The 22,172-nt window shown below is 41.9% G+C and overlaps 1 protein-coding gene across 1 annotated transcript; it reads right to left on the reverse strand.

Annotated features, from left to right (window-relative positions):
* Positions 1–1,944: 1,944 nt before the first annotated feature.
* On the reverse strand, positions 1,945–21,082 carry LOC311050231 (arf-GAP with coiled-coil, ANK repeat and PH domain-containing protein 2). The gene is made up of 22 exons (XM_084064222.1): positions 20,685–21,082; positions 20,311–20,368; positions 19,875–19,994; positions 19,296–19,349; positions 18,922–18,980; positions 18,121–18,304; positions 16,404–16,448; positions 16,140–16,235; positions 15,922–15,996; positions 14,362–14,465; positions 14,136–14,187; positions 13,365–13,465; positions 12,850–12,961; positions 12,038–12,237; positions 11,469–11,538; positions 11,237–11,331; positions 11,035–11,105; positions 9,725–9,879; positions 7,142–7,251; positions 6,528–6,638; positions 3,672–3,733; positions 1,945–2,561 (listed from the first exon to the last, which is right to left on the reverse strand). The coding sequence occupies exons 1-22, from the start codon at positions 20,738–20,740 to the stop codon at positions 2,389–2,391; spliced, it is 2,163 nt and encodes a 720-aa protein (XP_083920348.1). The 5' UTR covers positions 20,741–21,082; the 3' UTR covers positions 1,945–2,388.
* Between the last annotated feature and the right edge of the window lie 1,090 nt (positions 21,083–22,172).

The following is a 22,172-nucleotide window of genomic DNA, read 5'->3' on the forward strand; positions in this document are numbered from 1 at the left end:
CGTGCAAAAATTCACGGAAATTGCATGATGTGTTCATGATTTGAGACATTTTGTTCAAAACGGAGCAATCCTGCAAACTTTGGAAGCCAATCTTAGCCATTCAGGATGGAATATGAAAAATTTGAAAGACCCGTTTCGTTTAAAGACTATAGAGATACTGTGTACCGATTTGTGTGATGTTTGGACAAAATCAGTAGGAGTACTGTCAAAAAATGTGTTTTGCAAAATGCGGCCTCCTGGTGGCCCATGTGAACAATTTGGGCCAGAGGTTCTGAATTGGCATCAAGGGAGTGTGTGTGCACAGTTTCGTTGCGATCAAGCCAACGGTGCCGGAGATTAGCTGTCCACAGACGGACGCACGCACGCACGCACGCACGCACGCAGACATACTCTCGCCATGCCGGAGACAAGTCATTTTTTTTATGTGAACTACTCCTTTCAGTGGCTAAAATCCTTTTTAAACATTACAATAACTCTTTAGTAAGCTGGTATGTAACACTAGCAGATATATAGACACACATTCCTAGTTATTTTAGCATTCCAATGACAAAAACAGAAGCTAATAAAATATTACACTTAGCAGTATAACAGCGTGACTCAGTCATGCCACGTTCACTGAAAACGTGGCATGTCCCTGACAAACAAGAACACAGCTCTTTACTGGACGATGGAGAAACGACCCATCACAAAACATCTCACAACATCACAGGACATCTCACCACCTCCCAGAACATCTTAGAAGCTCCCAAGATATCTCAGAAACTCCTAGGACATCTCAGAAGCTCCAGGACATCTTGGAAGTTTCCACGACATGTTAGAAGCTTCCAAAAATCTTAGAACCTCCCAGCACCTCTCAACCTCTTACAACCTCCAAAAACATCTTAGAACCTCAGACCTCTCAAAACCGCTCACCACCTTCCAAGGCAAGTCAAGTTGAACTGTATAGCACATTTCAACAAGGCAAAGCAGTAAACAGTCCCAGGACATCTTAGAACCTTATTACAACCTCCCAGAACATCTTTGAACCTATTAGGACCGCCCAGAACAGCTTAGAACCTCCCAGAAACACTCCCAGAATCCACGCTCACCGCCATCTGACCTACATACTGACATGTACAGTAACCTAGCGTCCTACAGACCCCTTTCACAGCAGCAATTAGACAGGTAAACACAGTGTAAGTACGGTACAAACATTACGTGTGTGTGTGTGTGTGTGTGTGTGTGTGTGTGTGTGTTAACTTCCTGCTGGCACACAGAAACACCTCTGTGTGCATGCAGGTGGTGGGTATTAACGCATGCTCCTTCAAAGGGAAACCTTTTGGATTTTTATAAACTCGATGCAATGGTATATCCTGGTCTAAATGAGGAGACAGAGTTTCCTTACCCCTTACCCCTGAACTTATTAGCCATATTTTACTATTTTGAAAAACATTTTAAAATAGTTAAAATAGCCGATCTACAAGGTCACAATGTGTCGATGGGAAATAGGGATAGGGAAAAGTGGTACGGCGGCACGCAAGATAGGGCCCTTCAGGTAATTTCTATGAAATATACAATATTATTATGATAGATGGATCCTATTATACACTTATGTCACGAAATGTAGTTAATTTGTTTATTTACTTGTTATATTTAATATATGTGTTATACTTGTTATATATATTTTGAGAGTACTTTGGGCGCAATCATTGGCATGGTTTGTCATTGTCATCCACCCGTATTCACTCATCAGTAGGAACTGGGTGACAGCGGTGACAAGCTCACAACGTGTCGCATCGCAGATCGGCTATTTTCGGTCTGTGACAATGGCATGCAACAAATCTGGCTTTAACATTCATGAACGTTAAATATATATATATATATATATATATATATATATATAAATATATATATATATATATATATATATATATATATATATATATATATATATATATAGTATTTTCTTTTTCATAAAATAGAAATTACTGTGTTATGCCTTCTTATATACTAAATATATGTATCTTGTTGTGGGGAGGTGGTGTGGAGTGGTCTTTGTGGATCCTCCATGGAAATATGCTAGTGGTCCAGACTAGCTCCAAAAAGGTTTGAGAAACACGGTTCTAAAATGTGATACTCACACTTTTTTATATCAAGGACCCCCAGATTGGTACGCATTAGGCCACACGGACTCCCATAGCATTTGTATGAACTTCTACCCTACAAATGGTTCAATTTGTACCCTCTCTGAGTTTACAGACCTGTAAGGTTTCATTTGGTTCCCATCAACATTTTTTAGCTGAGGAACCCCCATGGAAGGAATCCCCTTAAGGACCCCTGACGGTCCTCGGACACCGCTGCAAAGTGGGACCCCACAGTTCTAGAAAGGATGTGAAACAACATCATCTGCTATTCACAAGACTTTTCTGCTGCTGGTTGGTGGTTCAGCATCTTCACTCCTTCCTCCTCCTCCTCCTCCTCCTCTCCTCCTCTGCTGAACTGGCGTCTGGCCAGCTTCTCTGGGTCATGTGACGCCATGTCACTGAAGTCACGGAAGATGTCCTGAAACGTCTCGTCATCCCCTGAAAAGCACACAACACATGACACTAATGTGACCTGATCTGTGGCATCATTTGACACTTTTATAATCTGCATATGACTGATTAAAAGGTAGGGTAAGTGTTGTTAAAATAAGTGTTAAATAGCTCAATATTGAGATAGTAATCATTGCTATAGAGCAGCGGTTCTCAAACGATGGGTTGTGACTAGGGGTGTGCCGATACACTAATTTCACGATACGATATGATACACGATATTGGGCTCACGATATCGATACGATACGATATATGGCACTTTTTTATTATGAAAATATATGGGAGGGAAAAAAAGCTTATGAAAATATATTGGGGGGAAAAAAAGCTTATGAAATATATGGGGGGGAAAAAAAGCAAAAGCAAACAAATACTTCTATTTTTGCATTATTATTATTGCAAAACTAAAACGATATATTTTTTTCTCCAAAACGATTCATATCGTCACGAAAACTTATCGCGATATATCGCGGGACAATATACCGGCACACCCCTAGTTGCAACCCAAAGTGGGGTTGTGGGAAGGCGCCGCTGGGGTCGCGCATTGGGCACCGGAAAAAATTATATATATTCTTTTTAAATCAAGAAACTGAAAAAAGTGGGGTCATCGTGACCAGCGTGAAGAGGACGTCAAAGACGGCCACTTGACTCCTCATACACACAGCTCCAACCGACCGAGAATCAGCAGAGCAGCAACACAGGAAAGAGACAACACACACAATAAGCGGGGGAATTTTAGTCAACAAACTTCATTTACAAATCGTGATCGCGATGTAACATTACAGAGCAGGGAGGTCATGCTCACAGACAACCCGACCAGTTAGCAACAGCTGCCGCCCAACCGGGATGGAGAAAAACGCACGGACGGTCGGTGGCCAAAGACAAAATCAAGAGCTGGATTAAGAAACTCTGGTGGTTCTGGCAACATATTTTGGCTAAATATGTATGTTTCAGTTTACAAATGTGTGTACAGAAACACTTCCGCTGCTTTTATTGACCGACTACAATATTATTCATTCATTCATTTCATTGAAAGGCCTACAAATCAGCAGGAATCACTGCTGTAATTAATTTTGTGTGTGTGTGTGTACGCGCTCTCACCCATGGATCCGAACATGCCCTCAGAGTCTCTCATCTCCTCGTTCATACGAGCCATACGGAGTCTGACGGAACAGTGAGACGTTAACCTCCAACTACACTAAACATACAACCATAGAAAACAGAAGGTCTGGGAAATATATCAATATTATATCCATATCCTAATATGAGACTAGATATCGTCTGTGATTATGGATATCATAATATTGTGATATGGCATAAATAGCAATACTGGTGCTACTATGTAGATGTGTCATTGCTATAGGCCCCTTTTGTGTCAACGTCACTGATTAAGTCACGGCATTAGCTGGAGGCAAAACTAAGGAATATGTGCGGGCAAAACTAAGGAATATGTGGAGGCAAAACTAAGGAATATGTGGAGGCAATATGAATCACTTAACTCATTGAGTGCCCAAATTATTATTATCTATTTCTGGCCATTATGATTTTTTTTTTTTTTTTTTTTCAAAGTAAAAAAAAAGTGCTTAGGAAGCGAGATACAGCCAGCTGCAAATCTTCAGATGATGATATCTTTTTTCTCTGTCAAGAGTCACACATGTACCGTATGTCAGTTGTATATCGTCACTGTCAGGCAGAATCTCCAAATGTAATCTTTTTATATTTTCTTTTTTTTTTTTATCCCGCGATTTTTGTAACCCATTTTTTTCACCCGGTGCCAATTTCCTAAGTGATCCTGGGCGCTACACCAGTCCCCCACAGCCTAGGGAGGCCAGGGCCGAGCTCATCTTTTTTTGATATATATTTTTTTTTTTTTATGTTTTTTTTTTTTTTTTTTTTTTCAAAAACACGTTAATAGTAGAAACGTTCTTTGGTAGTAGGCTAGGCTAGGTATTCAACTGCTGAACATGCCATCTAGCTGTGTTGTTGTTGGGTTCCAAAATCTAAGGAGTATGAATGAATGAGAATAGCAAACAAAAACAAAAAAAGTATATAAACTCATGTCACCAGGATTTCCTTGGTTCCTTGGTGTCCATTCCAAACAAACCAGTCTGATCCGGTTTAGAGCTAAATAATCACACAACAAATCAAACGAAAGGATTGGACTAACGCAATCATCAAAAATGCTTGTTTTTCTAGCAAACACTTCAAATCGGGTACGGTCAAATAAAGTATTATCTGTTGTAATGTAGTTATGGATATGTGTCTACATGTTTGTCAACACATTCATCAGAAATCGAGCTAACCAAATAGAATAGGGTCCTCAGAGTTACTGCAGGGGGTCCGCCAAATCTTTGTGTGATATGATTTTTTTTTTACCTTAAAGGTGTAGTGAAATGAAAAATATGTTTTTCACACTTTTAGAGCATATCCGTGGTCATCATATGGGCATACCTAACAATAGATGCCAAAAAAAATGAAAAAAAAACATTTTTGTGTATTTTTACATCTAAAGTCCCTAAAAAGCCAATCTTAATTACTTCCTGTAAACGAAAACGTGCTGCGTGATGACATAATACAGCCTTCACGAATATAAATGAATCTTGATTACATGCACCTGTTTGATTCCCATATCTGCACGTTCTTCAAACACAGCTGATTTTAATTACAGAGATACTCCGTTTTGAATCTCATTGAAGATGAGTGTATTACTCATTTTAAACTTCATCTGCACACTAAAATATGTATCTGAAAACATTATAGGTTAGAAATAAGCCAGGTAGTAGCAAACGTGCTTCACTGGCCGTCTCTCTCTCACTTGTAAACAAACACTAGCCGTGTTACCCACGGCTGAAGTGATTGAGATCCAACGTCCCATAGCCTGAAGGGATGGGACCTTCTGATTGGTTTAGAGTCGTTGAGCCGACGTTTCGGGCTGAACCTTCAAAATAAAATGACCGAAAATGTCACTTCAGTGCGTCTTTAAAGGTGTAGTGAAATGAAAAATATGTTTTTCACACTTTTAGAGCATATCCGTGGTCATCATATGGGCATACCTAACAATAGATGCCCAAAAAAATGAAAAAAAACATTTTTTGTGAATTTTTACATCTAAAGTCCCTAAAAAGCCAATCTTAATTACTTCCTGTAAACGAAAACGTGCTGCGTGATGACATAATACAGCCTTCACGAATATAAATGAATCTTGATTACATGCACCTGTTTGATTACCATAGCTGCACGTTCTTCAAACACAGCTGATTTTAATTACAGAGATACTCCGTTTTGAATCTCATTGAAGATGAGTGTATTACTCATTTTAAACTTCATCTGCACACTAAAATATGTATCTGAAAACATTATAGGTTCGAAATAAGCCAGGTAGTAGCAAACGTGCTTCACTGGCCGTCTCTCTCTCACTTGTAAACAAACACTAGCCGTGTGCCAGCACGGCTGAAGTGATTGAGATCCAACGTCCCATAGCCTGAAGGGATGGGACCTTCTGATTGGTTTAGAGTCGTTGAGCCAACGTTTCGGGCTGAACCTTCAAAATAAAATGACCAAAAATGTCACTTCAGTGCGTCTTTAACCACTTGAACCCTAGCATCCCTTTTCTAAGGAGAACTTTACCAAACAATAGCAGATCTACAAGCTCACAACGCCTCGCAGCGCGATTGGCTATTTTTTGGCAAAGAGGTGTTTGGTGTAAAAAGGACGGACCAAGTAAACAAAAAAAGTTAAATCTGAAACACAATTTTATAAAATATAGAGGGGTCCCTGCTTCATCTCTCTCTCGGCTAGGGGGTCCTTGGCCTGAAAACCGTTGAAGACCCCTGGTCTATTGTGTTCAGCTAATGTTTTGCCTCCACTTATGCCGCACCCACTGAAAAACGTCACAATGTTTACAAACAGAAAAGGGCCCTATAATAATAATCACTATTATAATCAGTAGTTACTGACAGGGTGACGATATCTGCATGGGCGGTTTCGACGGCGATGGCCAGAGGGTCGTGACCTCTCTCGTCAGCTGCATATTGATTGGCCCCTCTCTTCAGCAGCAGACACACCTGACTGGACACGGTAACAATAACAACATTATTTTGTGTGTGTGTGTGTGTGTGTGTGTGTGTGTGTGTGTGTGTGTGTGTGTGTGTGTGTGTGTGTGTGTGTGTGTGTGTGTGTGTGTGTGTGTGTGTGTGTGTTTTGGTAGCCTAGGGCACGCGCACAAGTTGGTTGTGAGGGGCTTTCAAATGGCCGGCCTCTCCAAAAGGAGGGACAAACAGTTAGCATGGTACAGCTCAGTATCAGCTATTATAGGAAGCTGCTCAATCTGGAGGATGCGTTGATTCCTTTATCCATGATTGATGTGTGCTGTGTCTGACAAGTATGTCAACAGTATGTAACAATGTTCTGCCGTCTAGGCACTTTGTAACTGGCTGTTTCCCTATTATATTGTCTGATTAGTGTGTGTGTGTGTGTGTGTGTGTGTGTGTGTGTGTGTGTGTGTGTGTGTGTGTGTGTGTGTGTGTGTGTGTGTGTGTGTGTGTGTGTGTGTGTGTGTGTGTGTGTGTTACCCAGTGTGTCCAGCAGTGGCAGCAGTGTGCAGAGCTCCCTGTCCTCTCTGGTCTCTGTGGTTGACGTTGGCTCCGTTCAGTAACAGGAACTCACAGGCCAGTAGAGAACCCTGTTACAATACACACATGATCATTTGTTTATTCACTATTTAATAGAACCCTGGGCCTGCACACACATTTATTAAAATGGTCTTGCTTCATCACTTCCACTTTCACTTGTTTATCCTGTACGAGTTCTTCCTGATTGGATGAAATTGGTATCCTTTTTTTCTGTTTACTAAAGAGATAGATAGACGGGGAGAACCCTGCTATCGAATAAATACTCTATGCAGGGGTTTTCAACTGGTGGTCCATGGACCACTGGTGGTCCGTGAAGGTAGTGCATGTGGTCCCTGATATGCATTTAGTAATGTAGGAAAGTTATGACTAGTTGAGAAACAGCGCACTAAATGACCTGGTGACCTATGATGATGCGTCAATGTTGACAGTCAGTCAAGGAATTCCACAGAAAAGGGAGTTAGAATCTCTAGAACGGAAGATGTACCGCAGGGTTCCCCAATAGGCGGGCCGTGGGCCATTTGCGGCCCACGAGGGGCAACTGTCCGGCCCGCACCAACGAAAGTTACAGTTATGGTATGGTGTATGTGATATGAAATGTGAGCTTACCATAATCACAGTCATCCTTAATCCCATTCCATCATATTCAAGGGCTTTTGGAAAGAAATGAGAGCACTGCAGAGGTGAGGTGTGTGTGTGTGTGTCTGTCTGTCTGTCTGTCTGTCTGTCTGTCTGTCTGTCTGTCTGTCTGTCTGTCTGATGTCCAGCTGATGCTCGTTGACGCTTGTTAATGCATCAAGGAAGGCAATTATGTTTCTGCAACTGTCAAATAGGTCTACATCTATTCTAAGATAACATCAAAGCCAACGCTTTTTTTTTATCATCCGTCTTTGTTTTTACGGTTAACCATTAACCGTTAGTATTAACCGGTTACCAACTAGTTTTTTATGTTTTTGGTTTTTGCTCTGTAAAGCACTTTGAGCTGCATTTATGTCATGAAAGGTGCTATATAAATAAAGTTTCTTATTATTAACACTAGTATCTATTCTGCACTGTCACTGGAGTAGCGGGAACGCCGCCCTCCAAGCCCCAATCTGTTCACAGGTTGTGTGGCCTTCGGCTTCGTACCCTAGACATAATTTGGCCCTTGGGGAAAACTAATTGCGGAAACCTGATGTACCGGATTAACTGGTTGAGTCACCATTATTAGGAAATGTGCCCATATAATCGCATGTGTCTGCTCATAATGGTTGATAGGCGTCAGAGCTCTGGTAGAGCAACTATACGAGCATCAACACATGGTGACTGTACTGTGCCTATAAGCAAGAACACATTCGGGCAGTCTGCCTTCTCAGTAAAGGGGGTAAACCTTTGGAACTCTTTGCCTACGGTTCTAAAACTAGAGACGGATGGTAATGTGTTTAACAGAGGGCTCAAATTATGGTTGAAATCAAATCAACTGTGCTCACATGTATAGTTACTGATTGGTTATTTGAATGATTATGTCTTCTTTTGTTTAGTTAATGTATTGGGTCTGATATTGATTTTGATGATGTTAATTATTAGTACATGTGAGTGTGTGTATATATGTGTATTCATACATATGTATGGGTGTGTGTGTATATATATATATATATATATATATATATATATATATACAATTATCTTTATTTTTTTTGTACCTGATTGGGTTTTAGATTGGTGTTACTGTATTTTAGAAAAGCTTCCTGTGGACAGGTGTTGAAAATTAGCACTTGTGCTATATACACTGTAAGCAATGCATCTGGTTCCGTCCAATGTAATTTGTGATGTCCATATCAAATAAATAAACATAACGTAACATAACATAACATAAGTTACAATCATCACTTAACATGAGTTTAATATAGAAGTTTAAGAGAACGGATCTATACCTAAACATGGGATAGGAATAGATCAGTGGTTCTCAACCTTTTTTGAGCTCTGGACCACTAGCATATTTCAGTTAAATAATGACTGTTAAGGGCAATTATTTAATTCATTGCGCGTTGTATTGTATGGTGCAACAAATTAAATCAAGCCCTTAACAGTCATTATTTCATTTCAAGCTTTTCCCCCCACACCCATATCCCCTCCCAATACAACAGTGGTCCCCAGGTTGATTCTAAGTCAGGTTGGTGGTCTCTGGTTCATAATCAGTTGAAAACCCCTGCTCTATAGCAATGATTACTATCAGAATATAGAGCTATTTAACACTTAAATATATAGTCAACTTTAACGAGTTTAAGCAGTGTTTGTTTGAGTGTTCATGTGTTCATATATTCAATATTCATGCCCAAAAACATCTACAATCTAGAATGAAATTACTTTAAAAAATACATTAAGAGATATGTCATTTGTGTATTTGTTTAATTTGACTGAACTCTTTTAAAATTTCATTTCATAATGTTCAGGGCCCAGGGAGACTAGCCCAGGGAGACTAGCAGCTCATTCATGTGTCTCTAATGGGGATCCTTTCATAAACAAAACATGTGTTGATCCTCTCACCCCCATAGCAGCAGCGATCAGGGCGGTACGTCCCTCCTCTTCCATCAGAATGAAATTGACCTCTGCACCCTGGGCCAACGCGGCTGCCATAGTGACCAGGTCTCCTAGCAACGCGGCGCGGTACAGCCCGCGTGTTGCCTCCTCCTTCGCCACCTCTGTCAAGAGTCACACATGTACCGTATGTCAGTTGTATATCGTCACTGTCAGGCAGAATCTCCAAATGTAATCTTTTTATATTTTCTTTTTTTTTTTATCCCGCGATTTTTGTAACCCATTTTTTTTCACCCGGTGCCAATTTCCTAAGTGATCCTGGGCGCTACACCAGTCCCCCACAGCCTAGGGAGGCCAGGGCCTCATGCTTCCTTCAATGCATGAGAGCCAACTGACCTTCTTGTCACCTGACAGGGGGAGTTTCCCTGGTAGGACGTAGCGCGTGGAAGGAACACGTTATTCCAACCAGTTCCCTTCCCCTCCATCAGGCGCCCCGGCTGTCATGGGGGAGGCGGTATAGCGACCAGGATTACTACATGTTTTTGTGAGGGTATTAACTACCTTAGGAGACACAGGGAGAACTGCAAACTCCACACAGAGTAGGCCCTTTCACCAACCCTACCTAGGGTATGGGCGCTGATGACGCGGAGGAGAAGACACGCCCCCAGCGCCCACAGTGTCCCCGGCGGGAATCGAACCCAGGACCTTCTAGCTGTGAGGCGACAGCGCTACCGACTGCGCCACCGTGCCCCCACATCTTTTTATATTTTCATAAATGAATGCCATATTCTATACTTGGTCGTATGATGGTGTCACGTAAAAGTAGCGAAAATAGCCCATCTACAAGCTTTCTATAAGCTTTTCGAGCAGGTTGAAAGTGGCCAAGTGTGTCTGTGTTTTTTTTTAAATACTGTCCAAAAGCTTGTGACTAAATAATAATTACATTGGATTAATTGGTTCCAATGGATCACATTTCTTCCCCATACACGCTTGCACTCTGATCTTGCAAAGTGTAAGTCACTCTAATTTTTTAAATGAACACATGGTTCTCTATGACCTCATGCACAGCGGCTCCGAATTTGCCGTGCGGCAAGTGGCTGCGGCGATGCGTTTTCAATCAAACCCAGTTCGATTTGTGCGTCTTTTCGCAGGCGGTGAAAACTAATTGACAAATCGCACACTGTCTGCAAAGGCCTTAAGAGTGCTAAATACCTACATTTGAGTAAAACTATTCAGACATTATGGAAGTGTAGAACCAGAGGCCACATGATGACAGAGAGCAGGCTGTATTTACATGGTTCATTCATTAGTGAACTTACCACTAGAGGAGCTGTTCTGAACAAACCTCTTCTCCAGGTATTTCTCTTTGATCCATGTCTCTTTATCTGACCTGAAAGAGAAAAAACAACAACAACAACAACATTACAAACATGAAAATACTTTTGTGTAATCATCATAAATACTATTTCTGAGCATCATTTTTGGAATAAGTTCATAAAGACTGATTAGTAATAGTTTAACCTGGGGCTGTCAGCTCTGGGCTTGGCTCTGCCTTCCTCTGAACACCTGGCCTCATAGATGCTGTTGCTGACATCATTTCCTAGAACACACAGCAGCTGAGCAGAGGAGACAACACATCAGTAACTCAAATGAGAGTACAAACCCACCAGAGTTCGAAGTACTTTGAGACATTTCTCTTAGAGTAAAGTACTAGACAGTACAGTAGAGAGGCGAATGTGTGCGTGTGCGTTACCTTCAGCTGTTCAGTGTCCCAGGAGTCCAGAGTGAGAGAACGGACTTTAGAAACATGAACCCCAAGACTCCTACAAACACATTATGACACAATATAAGACTCCTCCCACAACACATTATGACACAATATAAGACTCCTCCCACAACACATTATGACACAATATAAGACTCCTCCTACAACACATTATGACACAATATAAGACTCCTCCTACAACACATTATGACACAATATAAGACTCCTCCTACAACACATTATGACACAATATAAGACTCCTCCTACAACACATTATGACACAATATAAGACTCCTCCTACAACACATTATGACACAATATAAGACTCATCCTACAACACATTATGACACAATATAAGACTCCTCCTACAACACATTATGACACAATATAAGACTCATCCTACAACACATTATGACACAATATAAGACTCATCCTACAAACACATTATGACACAATAAAACAACACAACGCCACATTATGACACAATATAACAAGACAGACAGACAGACAGACAGACAGACAGACAGACAGACAGACAGACAGACAGACAGAGGTACCTGTGTACTCCAGAACATTGTATACACATGGTGATTCCCAGGTTGACGGAGGCCCAGCGAGGCTCCGCTTCCCCGCAGTCACAGCAGCTCAGGTTCCCACGCCCCCCGAGGGCCACGCCCACTGCCGCCGCCCCCCGCTGGGGAGGGGAGGGGCTGGGCTGGGAGTCACGACTGCTCAATGACTGGGGGGACCCTTTAGGCTGCACACACACACACACACACACGGTATGAGTATAGTAGAATAGAATGCAGAATAAAGTCATTGTTAATCGCTGTGTCAGGTGGAAACCTTGCATGTCCAAATCTGTGATTTTCAGGAAATGTAAAACAGAACCTGTGTTCCAATGGATCCAATGTAGTGCAATGTAATTATTTAGTCACAAGCTCTTGTTAATACTTTTCATTGGTTTAAAAAAATCATAAAAACCCACAGATACACATCCCCACTTTCAACCTGCCGTGCCTATTTTGGGGATGTCATTAATATAGGCGAAAACCTTTCAAAGGTTTCACAAATCATTCAAAATCTTTAAAAGAATTTCAGAAAATAGCCTATCGAGAAGCTTACAACGCGGCCCATCGCGGCACGCTTTGAGCTTGTAGATCGGCTATTTTCGCTACTAAGGCATTCATTTATCTAAAAGATAAAACATGAGAAGAAGAAATATGGAGATACAAGGGTTCTGCCCGACAGCAACAATTTGATAGATTTGTGATTTAATAATATAGGATGTGATTTGATATTGTATGATAATATGTAATGATAGATATGATTTGATGTGATAATACATAATGATATGGTACGCAGTGACCTGTACTTGTGGCATGTCTGTGGTCTTCCTGTAGGCCAGATCTATGCTGCCCTGAACAGCACTGACCCAGCACTGTCTCAACTCCTCTGAATCTGCCTGCAGAACACAACCCCTGCACACGCACGCACGCACGCACGCACGCACGCACGCACGCACGCACGCACACACACACACACACACACACACACACACACACACACACACACACACACACACACACACACACACACACACACACACACACACACACACACACACACACACACACACACACACACACACACACACACACACACACACTTATTTGTACAAACCTCTAGAATCCCTCTCTGAAGCTGGGAGTACAATGGACCACAATGGAAACAAGCCCCCCGGGGCTTTTTGTGTTATCCTTTTAGCACAACCTTTGACTGCACTACCTGTATTGTTAACTAACTTGTAAATAACGTATTCAATCAATAAATCAATCAAAGACATGGTATGGAGTATGCTGTGCAGTACGCTGCAGGTCTTACTTCTGTACGGACAGCAGCTCGAAGCAGAATCTGCGGTCGATGGAGTCCATAGGTTTGACAGCACACAGCCTGAGGTCATCAAACAACACTATGCTGTCCTCCTAAAACATGCAACACATGCACCACTTTAAAACAGTCTGGTCTGCAGAGCCCAGTCCACACACCAATGACTCGCAACGCAACCAAATTGGCAGTTACGCAACCGTGTTACGCTATATACGTAGTGAGACCTGCAGACAATTTTCCATAGCCAAGCGTTGCCATCCAAAAAACGTCTGAGGAAGCGGATCTGATGGGGAGGGGCCAGGGGCAGCAAGAATGTAGACTTCAGTTCAAATAGCCTTTTTCATGTGATAATGTGGCGTCTGAGGTGAAGGCTTACTGTACAGTATGTGTGACTATTGTCTTGAGGTGATAATGACCACTGACCGTTGGGGTTTTGAAGTAATTCACACATTAACTATTTAATAATATAGCGGTTATTTCATTCGGCGACCACACACACGCGTACATACGCATGCGTGTGCCGTGCTTGTGGGAGGGAATAATTATAGTATGCCCTCCGAAAAAAACTAGAACACACCACTGCTTACAACCAGTTGCAGGGTTCTTAATTGACCTGTTGCAGGTCGGTGCAGTTTGGGGATTCTGATGCAAGTGTTTGCAGTTGCGACTTGTTCCGTTGTGAATCATTGGTGTAGACTGGGCTTAAGTGCTTAATAATAATAATAATAATAATAATAATAATAATAATAATACAATTTGTCATACCTTGTGTGACTTCCTATAAGTGAGTTGGTTGTCTCTGATGGAAAACCAACATCTGTAGAGAAATATATTTTCACATATTACATCTACTGTACATGTCATGCACACGTGGTTAATCTATATCTTAGCCCCATCTGTGATGGCAAATTATATCTACAGACAGACAGACAGACAAACAGATAAGCAGACAGACAGACAGACAGACAGACAGACAGACAGGTGTCTCTACCTCTTCCAGGTTTTAGTTTTCCGTCTAGAGCGTTTGAACAGATAACCCTGGATGGTGTCATCGGATCCAGGACATGGACCAACCACAGGCTCCCCTGAGGCATCCTGAACACACACACACACACACACACACGTGTGCGCACACACACACACACACACACACACACACACACACACACACACACACACACACACACACACACACACACACACACACACACACACACACACACACACACACACACACACGCGCGCACACACACGCACACACACACGCACACACATGCGCACACACACACACACACACACACACACAAACACACATTGTGGTTCTTTGTGCTGTTAGTTCTGGGGAATGTGTTAGGGGATTAAGGTGTTATGTTGTTTTATGTCATATTTACCAGTAAGACTCCCTAATCGGGAGATAAGCGACCGTAGGTCACATGTATACAGAAGATGGCTGTAACGGCGATTGGTTCCTAGTTGTGTGGGCAATGGATAGTTTTGTTTGGTGGTCTAAATGTGGGGTTAGCTGTGACATGGTGGCGTTTATGTGGGCAGAAAACGTGTAATGTGTAGCTGTTGCAAATGGGTAACAGAGTGAATGCTGAGAAATACGACTGTGTGTGTGGTGTGGGAGAGAGAGTGTGTTTATAGGGGAAAGGAGGGATTGTTTGTGGGGGGCAAGCCCCCGAGTTACGGCATTTTATGTGAGCTGCAGTGGCAGGGGGTCCTCCACTGGGGGCGCCACCACTTTTGCATCCGTTCTGGAGCACCAGGAGTGGGTGGTCCCCGGGAATGCCCCGTGAGCAGCCCCGTTGGGGTGGTCATTTGGTAATTTGTCCACATGTGCTCATTTTTTACACTTGGGGGTCCCCGAGGCAGCTGGGGGTCCCTGGAGCTCCGGGGGTCCTTGGAGGGTGTAGTTTGGCAGGTAAGGAGTGTGTGTGCAAAATGTGGCATGGATCGGGGCAATGGGTGCGGAGATATGAGCAGGGCAAAAGTGTGACGTGTGTGACGGAGTGACGGAGTGACGGACGGACACCTGGAGCAGCTTTCTGTAGTAAGTGCGACCTACGGTCGCAATTAAAGCAGTAATATTTCAGAACTCCTAAGAGGAGCAGTGAGGCACGAGGCCAAGTGGAGTGCTTCCCACCCTCCTAGCTGTTCTAAAATCATGATAAACCATGGTACACAAATAGTGCACTTGTGTGTGCACTGGTGCTAATAGTGCACCATTAACCACTTTAACCCATTTATTAGGCCCGAGGCCAATTCTACAAATTCCTTCTAAATCCTAACAGTTTTCTGAAAAACGTATATAGAGTTGCTGTCGGGCATCTCCATATTTTTTTTTCTTCCGTAAATTAACGCCCTTCTTGATCATACTACAGCATCACACAAAAGTACCAAAAGCATCAGATCTACAAGCTCAAAACCTAAAAAATCCTGAAAAATCCTGAAAAGTAACAGTTTTCCCGGTTTTAATGGGTTATGTGGTTAATTGATAGTTGTGTGTCGTTGCGTTGCGTTGCGTTGCGTTGCGTTGCGTTGTACATACTCTCTGTTGGACCAGCAGGTGTTCGTTCTCCAACTCTTTCCTTTTAGCTGCACACTCCACTGACAGCTGAGCCAACTGAAACACAATACAGTGGAACTTACACACACCACCCAACACTTAATCACACACACACACACACACACACACAATACAGTAGAACACAACAGAACACACTTCATAGAATAGAATGTTTGCGTGTCCAGTGTTGTCATGGTTACCTGTGATGCCATAGTTTTCATGTTAGGCTGCAGATCTCTGAGGAGGTCGAATCCCTGATGGAAGAATGTGTACTGGGCATGGAAGTAGGAAAACACCTAACAAACAACAACAACAACAACATAAACACAATCATTATATACAGACTGCAATGGGGCATGGAAGTATGAACACATCTAACAACAAAAACACAAGCATTAAATACACTGTATTATACAGTATATACAAAATATAAAATAGTAACATTAAAAACAAATGCAACTCACAGAGTTTAAGATGTCAACCTTCTGTTGTGTCTTGAAGTTATTCAGCTGAGGGAATCAGAGGGAAGACACATATGATAATCTATACATACAGTACACACACACACACACACACACACACACACACACACACACACACACACACACACACACACAATGTGGCGATTCGATTCGATTCCGATTCAGAGGGCTACGATTCGATTATATTCCGATTTTTACGATTTGCGATGCATTGCGATTAATTTACTTCCATTATCTTTTATTGATAATAAAAACAAATGGAAGAGATGTGTCACTGTCAACTGGAAGGTTACATTTGACAACATCAACACTTGCAGAAAACCTTTTTGTAAAATAATACTGACTTATAACAAAGGCTTCTCAATATACTGATAACCAACCAAAATCTGGCAATTAGCAATATGATGAAAAAAAAAGAAAAAGAATAAGAATAATTTTAAAATAATAATTGTGAATCGATTCATAATCGTCCATGTCAGCATAGCAATTAATCTATAAATCGATTTTAATTTCCACCCCTAATCATGTATGATATCTTTCGTTTTCTTGACTGAACAGTATTTAGTATTTGTCATCATTGGGTTTCATATGCTTGTATTGTCTGTAAACTAAACCACATGGCTCAGTCAAAACACTAGAACGGAACAGAAGAGGCTCTGTACATAACTGAACTGTCACCCCAGTGTCCAGAAGGTGGCCTACCTGTTTCCTGTTCCGGTTCAGTTTCCCATAAGTTCACTTGATTGTCTCAGCAGCAGATTTTAATGAGAAACACATAACGGTATGACACCTTCACATGTGTTTCCTGTTCAAATCTACTCCTGAGACAAATGAAGCTAAAATAAAATGAGCCAGAACAGGAAACAGGTATGCCACCTTCTGGAAAACTACAGTTGTATACACCATATCGTCTCTGTCGGGTGGAAACCAAAACTGTTACTTTTCAGGATTCAAATTCAAAAATAGCAAAAGTAGCAGATCTACAAGCTCAAAATGTGTTGCTTCGCGCAGCGTTTCGAGATGTGGATCTGCTACTTTTTTTTTATTTTTTTTTAGATTTTTTTTGGGGCTTATATAGCTTTATTTGGAGAGGGACAGTGAAAGTAGGCTGACAGGAAACGGGGAGAGAGATGGGGGAAGACACGCAGCAAAGGTCGTCGGGAACGGGACGCGAACCCGCGACACGCTGTGAGTTAAGGGATTTCAACCGAGGGTGCCTGGACCGCGACGCCACGGCCCAGGCCTGGATCTGCTACTTTTGATGCTTTTGTGTGACGCTGTTATGATCAAGTAGGGTGTTAATTTATGAAAAAACACCCACACAAATACAGAACAGAACAGAACAGAACAGAACACAAAAGTACAGAACAGAACCGAACAGAACAGAACACAACAGTACAGAACAGAACAGAACAGAACAGAACAGAACAGAACAGAACAGAACAGAACAGAACAGAACCTGCAGACATAGTCCAGTCATAAGTGTTGGTAACATTAGAATAGAATAGAATAGAATAGAATCTGCAGACAGTAGTCTAGTCCAAAGTGTTGGTAACAATAGAATAGAATAAAATAGAACCTACAGACAGTAGTCCAGTCATAAGCGTTGGTAACATTAGAATAAATAGAACAGAACCTGCAGACAGTAGTCCAGTCCAAAGTGTTGGTAACATTAGAATAGAATAGAATAGAATAGAACCTGCAGACAGTAGTCCAGTCCAAAGTGTTGGTAACATTTGCGTGTAGCTAGCAGCAGGTGACTGGCTCGCTCCGCCTCGGGCGCCTTGTGACGAGGAGCCTGAGCGTTCTTCACTGCTGCTGACTCCAGATCAGCTCCGATACGAACAAACTCTCTACGGGTCTCTGACAGCTGCGGCAGGAACCTGACACATGGACAACAAACCAGCATCACCATCGTCACCTTCATCATTATCTGGCTGTCAACAATGTGTCTTTCTCTGAGACAGTGGTTCTCAAAGTGGGGTCCATGGCCAATAATACATATTAGTTTGGGGGTCCTTGAAAACCACTGCTCTTAGACAAGGGTTCCGTTTTCAGGCCGCGACCCCCCAAAATAATCATATTTGAACTGGGGACCCCCCACCCTGACAAGCACTTGGAATTGTAGGCATTACCTTTAGTTTGACCCGGTTCCACAGATAAATATTGTGAAAACAGCCAAACTACAAGCTCACAACGCCTCGCACAGCGAGCAGTTTTCACAATGTTTGCCTCTTTCTTACAAAATATTTGACAATTTGGTATTAAAAGGTCTTACAAGTCATTAAATTGTAACTTAAGAAATGTGCAGATACCCTGTATACACTTATAGTGTATGTTGGTTAGTTTACCGTTGAGTGAGAAAACAATGTTGCACATTAAGCTAATCATTTGGGGACCCCCCTGGGGGTCCCCAACCCCCAGTTTGGGAACCACTGCACGAATATATAATATAAGATCTCTGTATCCGTGTCTTTCAGTGCGTGGCATGCAGACATACTGAGAGAACAAGTTGGTCAGCTGGTGTTTGATGGCTCGCTGTGCTTGATCAAACAGCATCTGCAACACAAACATCACAAAGCACTGGAACATTAATACCACTATTAATAGCGTCCTCAACACGACTATCCTTTTTTTTGTCAGGGCTGGTATGGTACACTTTAATATGCCTAATATTAGTCACAATATTGATATTACTGCTACTATAGTCACATTAATGTTGATTTACAGCTACTAATCATATGACCAAGATTAGTTATATTAATTCTAGTCCTACTACTAGTAAGTTTAATCACAACTACTATGTACAGTAAATACTGTGACAGTTATTAGTAATGAATATGATCATTATTAATATTATAAAAGTGAACTCACAGTGTGGAAGTTGACCATCTCCTGTAGAGCCTGACTGAACTGGTTCAAACACGTCTGAAAATACACACACACTTTAATGAATACAAGAACGCTCGCCCCAAAACACACTCGCCCCAGGTCAAATCCGGCGACCTCGGAACGGTCGCCACCAAGTATTCCTAAACGTAACCTCAGTAAAACTATGCCTAAATCCATCTGTCTCACTGTCCAACTGTCCACCTGTCTCACTGTCTATCTGACTCACTGTCCGACTGTCTCACTGTCCAACTGTCCACTTGTCTCACTGTCCACCGGTCTCCCTGTCCACCTGTCTCACTGTCCACCTGGCTCACTGTCCATCTGTCTCACTGTCCGCCTGTCTCACTGTCAACCTGTCTCACCGTCCACCTGTCTCACTGTACAACTGTCTAACTGACCAACTGACCAACTGTCCAACTGTCTCACTGTCCTCCAGGTGAGACAGACAACCCAGGGTGTTATATTGTAACACCAGTGTGAGTGATATTATTCCATCATATTGATATTAAGATGTTATTCAACAACTGTACTGTCTCCAGGACAGGTCAATTGAAACCTTACCATTATGACGCTGTCTTTCCTGTGATTGGTGGAGAGCTCTGCCATGCCGGCAAGGAACAGCTCATTGGCTGCGTTGTACGCCTGCCCCGCCTCCACCATTTTACCACACTGTGACATCACCTGTGAAAGCCATGACACACACACAACTCATATAAACACACACACACTAAACGGTAAACACACACCTCCACAAAACACACAGCTCAGCAGTAGTCGTGGCAGTACAGTACAGTAATTGTAGTTGAGTCAGGATGGAACACTCTCCTCATACTGTACATTTAACCATGTATTACAACAAATGGAATACAGTTCTACTTGGCACTGATGGCTCTCCTGGAGAGACGGGGAGACCCCTGTTACTGGGGACAAAAACAACTTTTGTTTTCACAACAAAATATCACTTATCCTGCCTTTAAAAGTATTAAGTTGTACATACCTTTTCCACCTGGCTTTCTAATCGAGTGACATCAGTTTCACACTGTTCCAGACTCAACCTAGATCACACACACACACACACACACACACACACACACACACACACACACACACACACACACACACACACACACACACACACACACACACACACACCAACATGTCAACAGAAATTGTTGCCATGGTGAATAAGAAACTACCCAACTTAAACAGTGCTGTCAAAGCACCCTTGAGCAAGGCTTTTCATCAACACAATTAACCATTTGCCCTGTGTGTGTGTGTGTGTGTGTGTGTGTGTGTGTGTGTGTGTGTGTGTGTGTGTGTGTGTGTGTGTGTGTGTGTGTGTGTGTGTGTGTGTGTGTGTGTGTGTGTCACCTGAACGCAGGGGAGTCTTTGACACACTCTTCAAAGTCCAGCAGGGTCTCCATCATGTACAGGATGTTGGTTTCAAACTGTCTTCAGTGACAGATAATAAGATGATCAATATGATTGATTGAATCTCCACACATCTTCCTCAGACTGCAGCCAAAACGTCACTTATCAATATCGTCAGTGGAAAACTCTCATCATCATAACGGACGGGAAACCAGATGAATTGTCTTTTCCCCCCAAATAAACGTACAGTATAATTTACAAGTTTAACGCGGAGTTGCATGCATGTCTATCACCAAATCAGGACTGCTTACAAATAACATTACAAAGTACAGTATTGTACAGTACATTATATTGATATGTGGTGGTTAACAGCTGTCCGTAGCCTATGGTTCATACTGGCTGCTTTTAGCTAAATGAGATGACTGCATCTTCCTGTAAACATCCGGGTTCGTTCAACTGGTTCAACTACGTGCGGTCCTAGCCATGAATCACACGACGGTCGTCTGTCACGACCGTCATGGATGAACTTCAACGTGGTGTTTGCAGTGTCTTCATTTACGACCAGTACTTCTACATAAACGTTCGGATTTCAAATATAAAGTGTTGAACTCATGGCTACAAATGTTACAATTATGTACGGGTCCATAAAAGTACCCATATTTTCTGTGTTGTTCAATAAAAAGCATTTTAATTTAATTGGTGGCCATTTTCTCATAGAGTTAATATATCAGCGTGCAATACACCTCCCAACCAATAGGGTCGAGTAGTTGAAAGCTTATGGAAGAAATACGAAGAAAATGGCCAGCGATCGGATTAAAATACTTTTTATTGAACAATACGGAGGATACGGGTACTTCTGAGGGACCATACACAATTTTAGTATTTGTGGCCATGATATAAGCACTTTATATTTGAAATTTGAACGTTTATGTAGATGTACGGGCTGTAAATAGAGAAAGTGCAAAACCAGGTTGAAGTTCATTCATGACTGTCATGATATTACGGTCATGTTCAGGGCTATACGGTACATTTTTGCCTCGCCATACTAAAATAAGGAATTATTATATGCCCTCAGAAATGTAGCTTCACTAGCTTGATTTTGTCATAACTTTGACACAAACTAACACAATTTTATAGCTGAACTTAGTTCAAAAAGTATATTCAAAAACATGTCTGACAGCCTAGTACAGTTGAATTTTGAATACATACACACATCAAACATATGCACAACTAAAAAAAGTACCCAATGTCTGTCAAGTCGATTTCAAAATAAAAATAGAACTTCCGTTTGTGAACTTCAAAATAAACTATGAATACGTCCATTCATTGCAGTCTGTTCAGTTATAGTCAAGTCTTAAGTTAACCATAAAAATCCTGTACCTCGGCACCACAATAGCCTATAACATCATATCTGAAAGACACTGGAAGACCTTTGCTTGTGTAACCCAAGAGCAACAGGCATGTACCAGACAGACCACTGACTTATGA

This window comes from Gymnoscopelus microlampas, assembly GCF_963454915.1.
Source record: "Gymnoscopelus microlampas genome assembly, chromosome: 8".
NCBI lineage: Eukaryota > Metazoa > Chordata > Actinopteri > Myctophiformes > Myctophidae > Gymnoscopelus > Gymnoscopelus microlampas.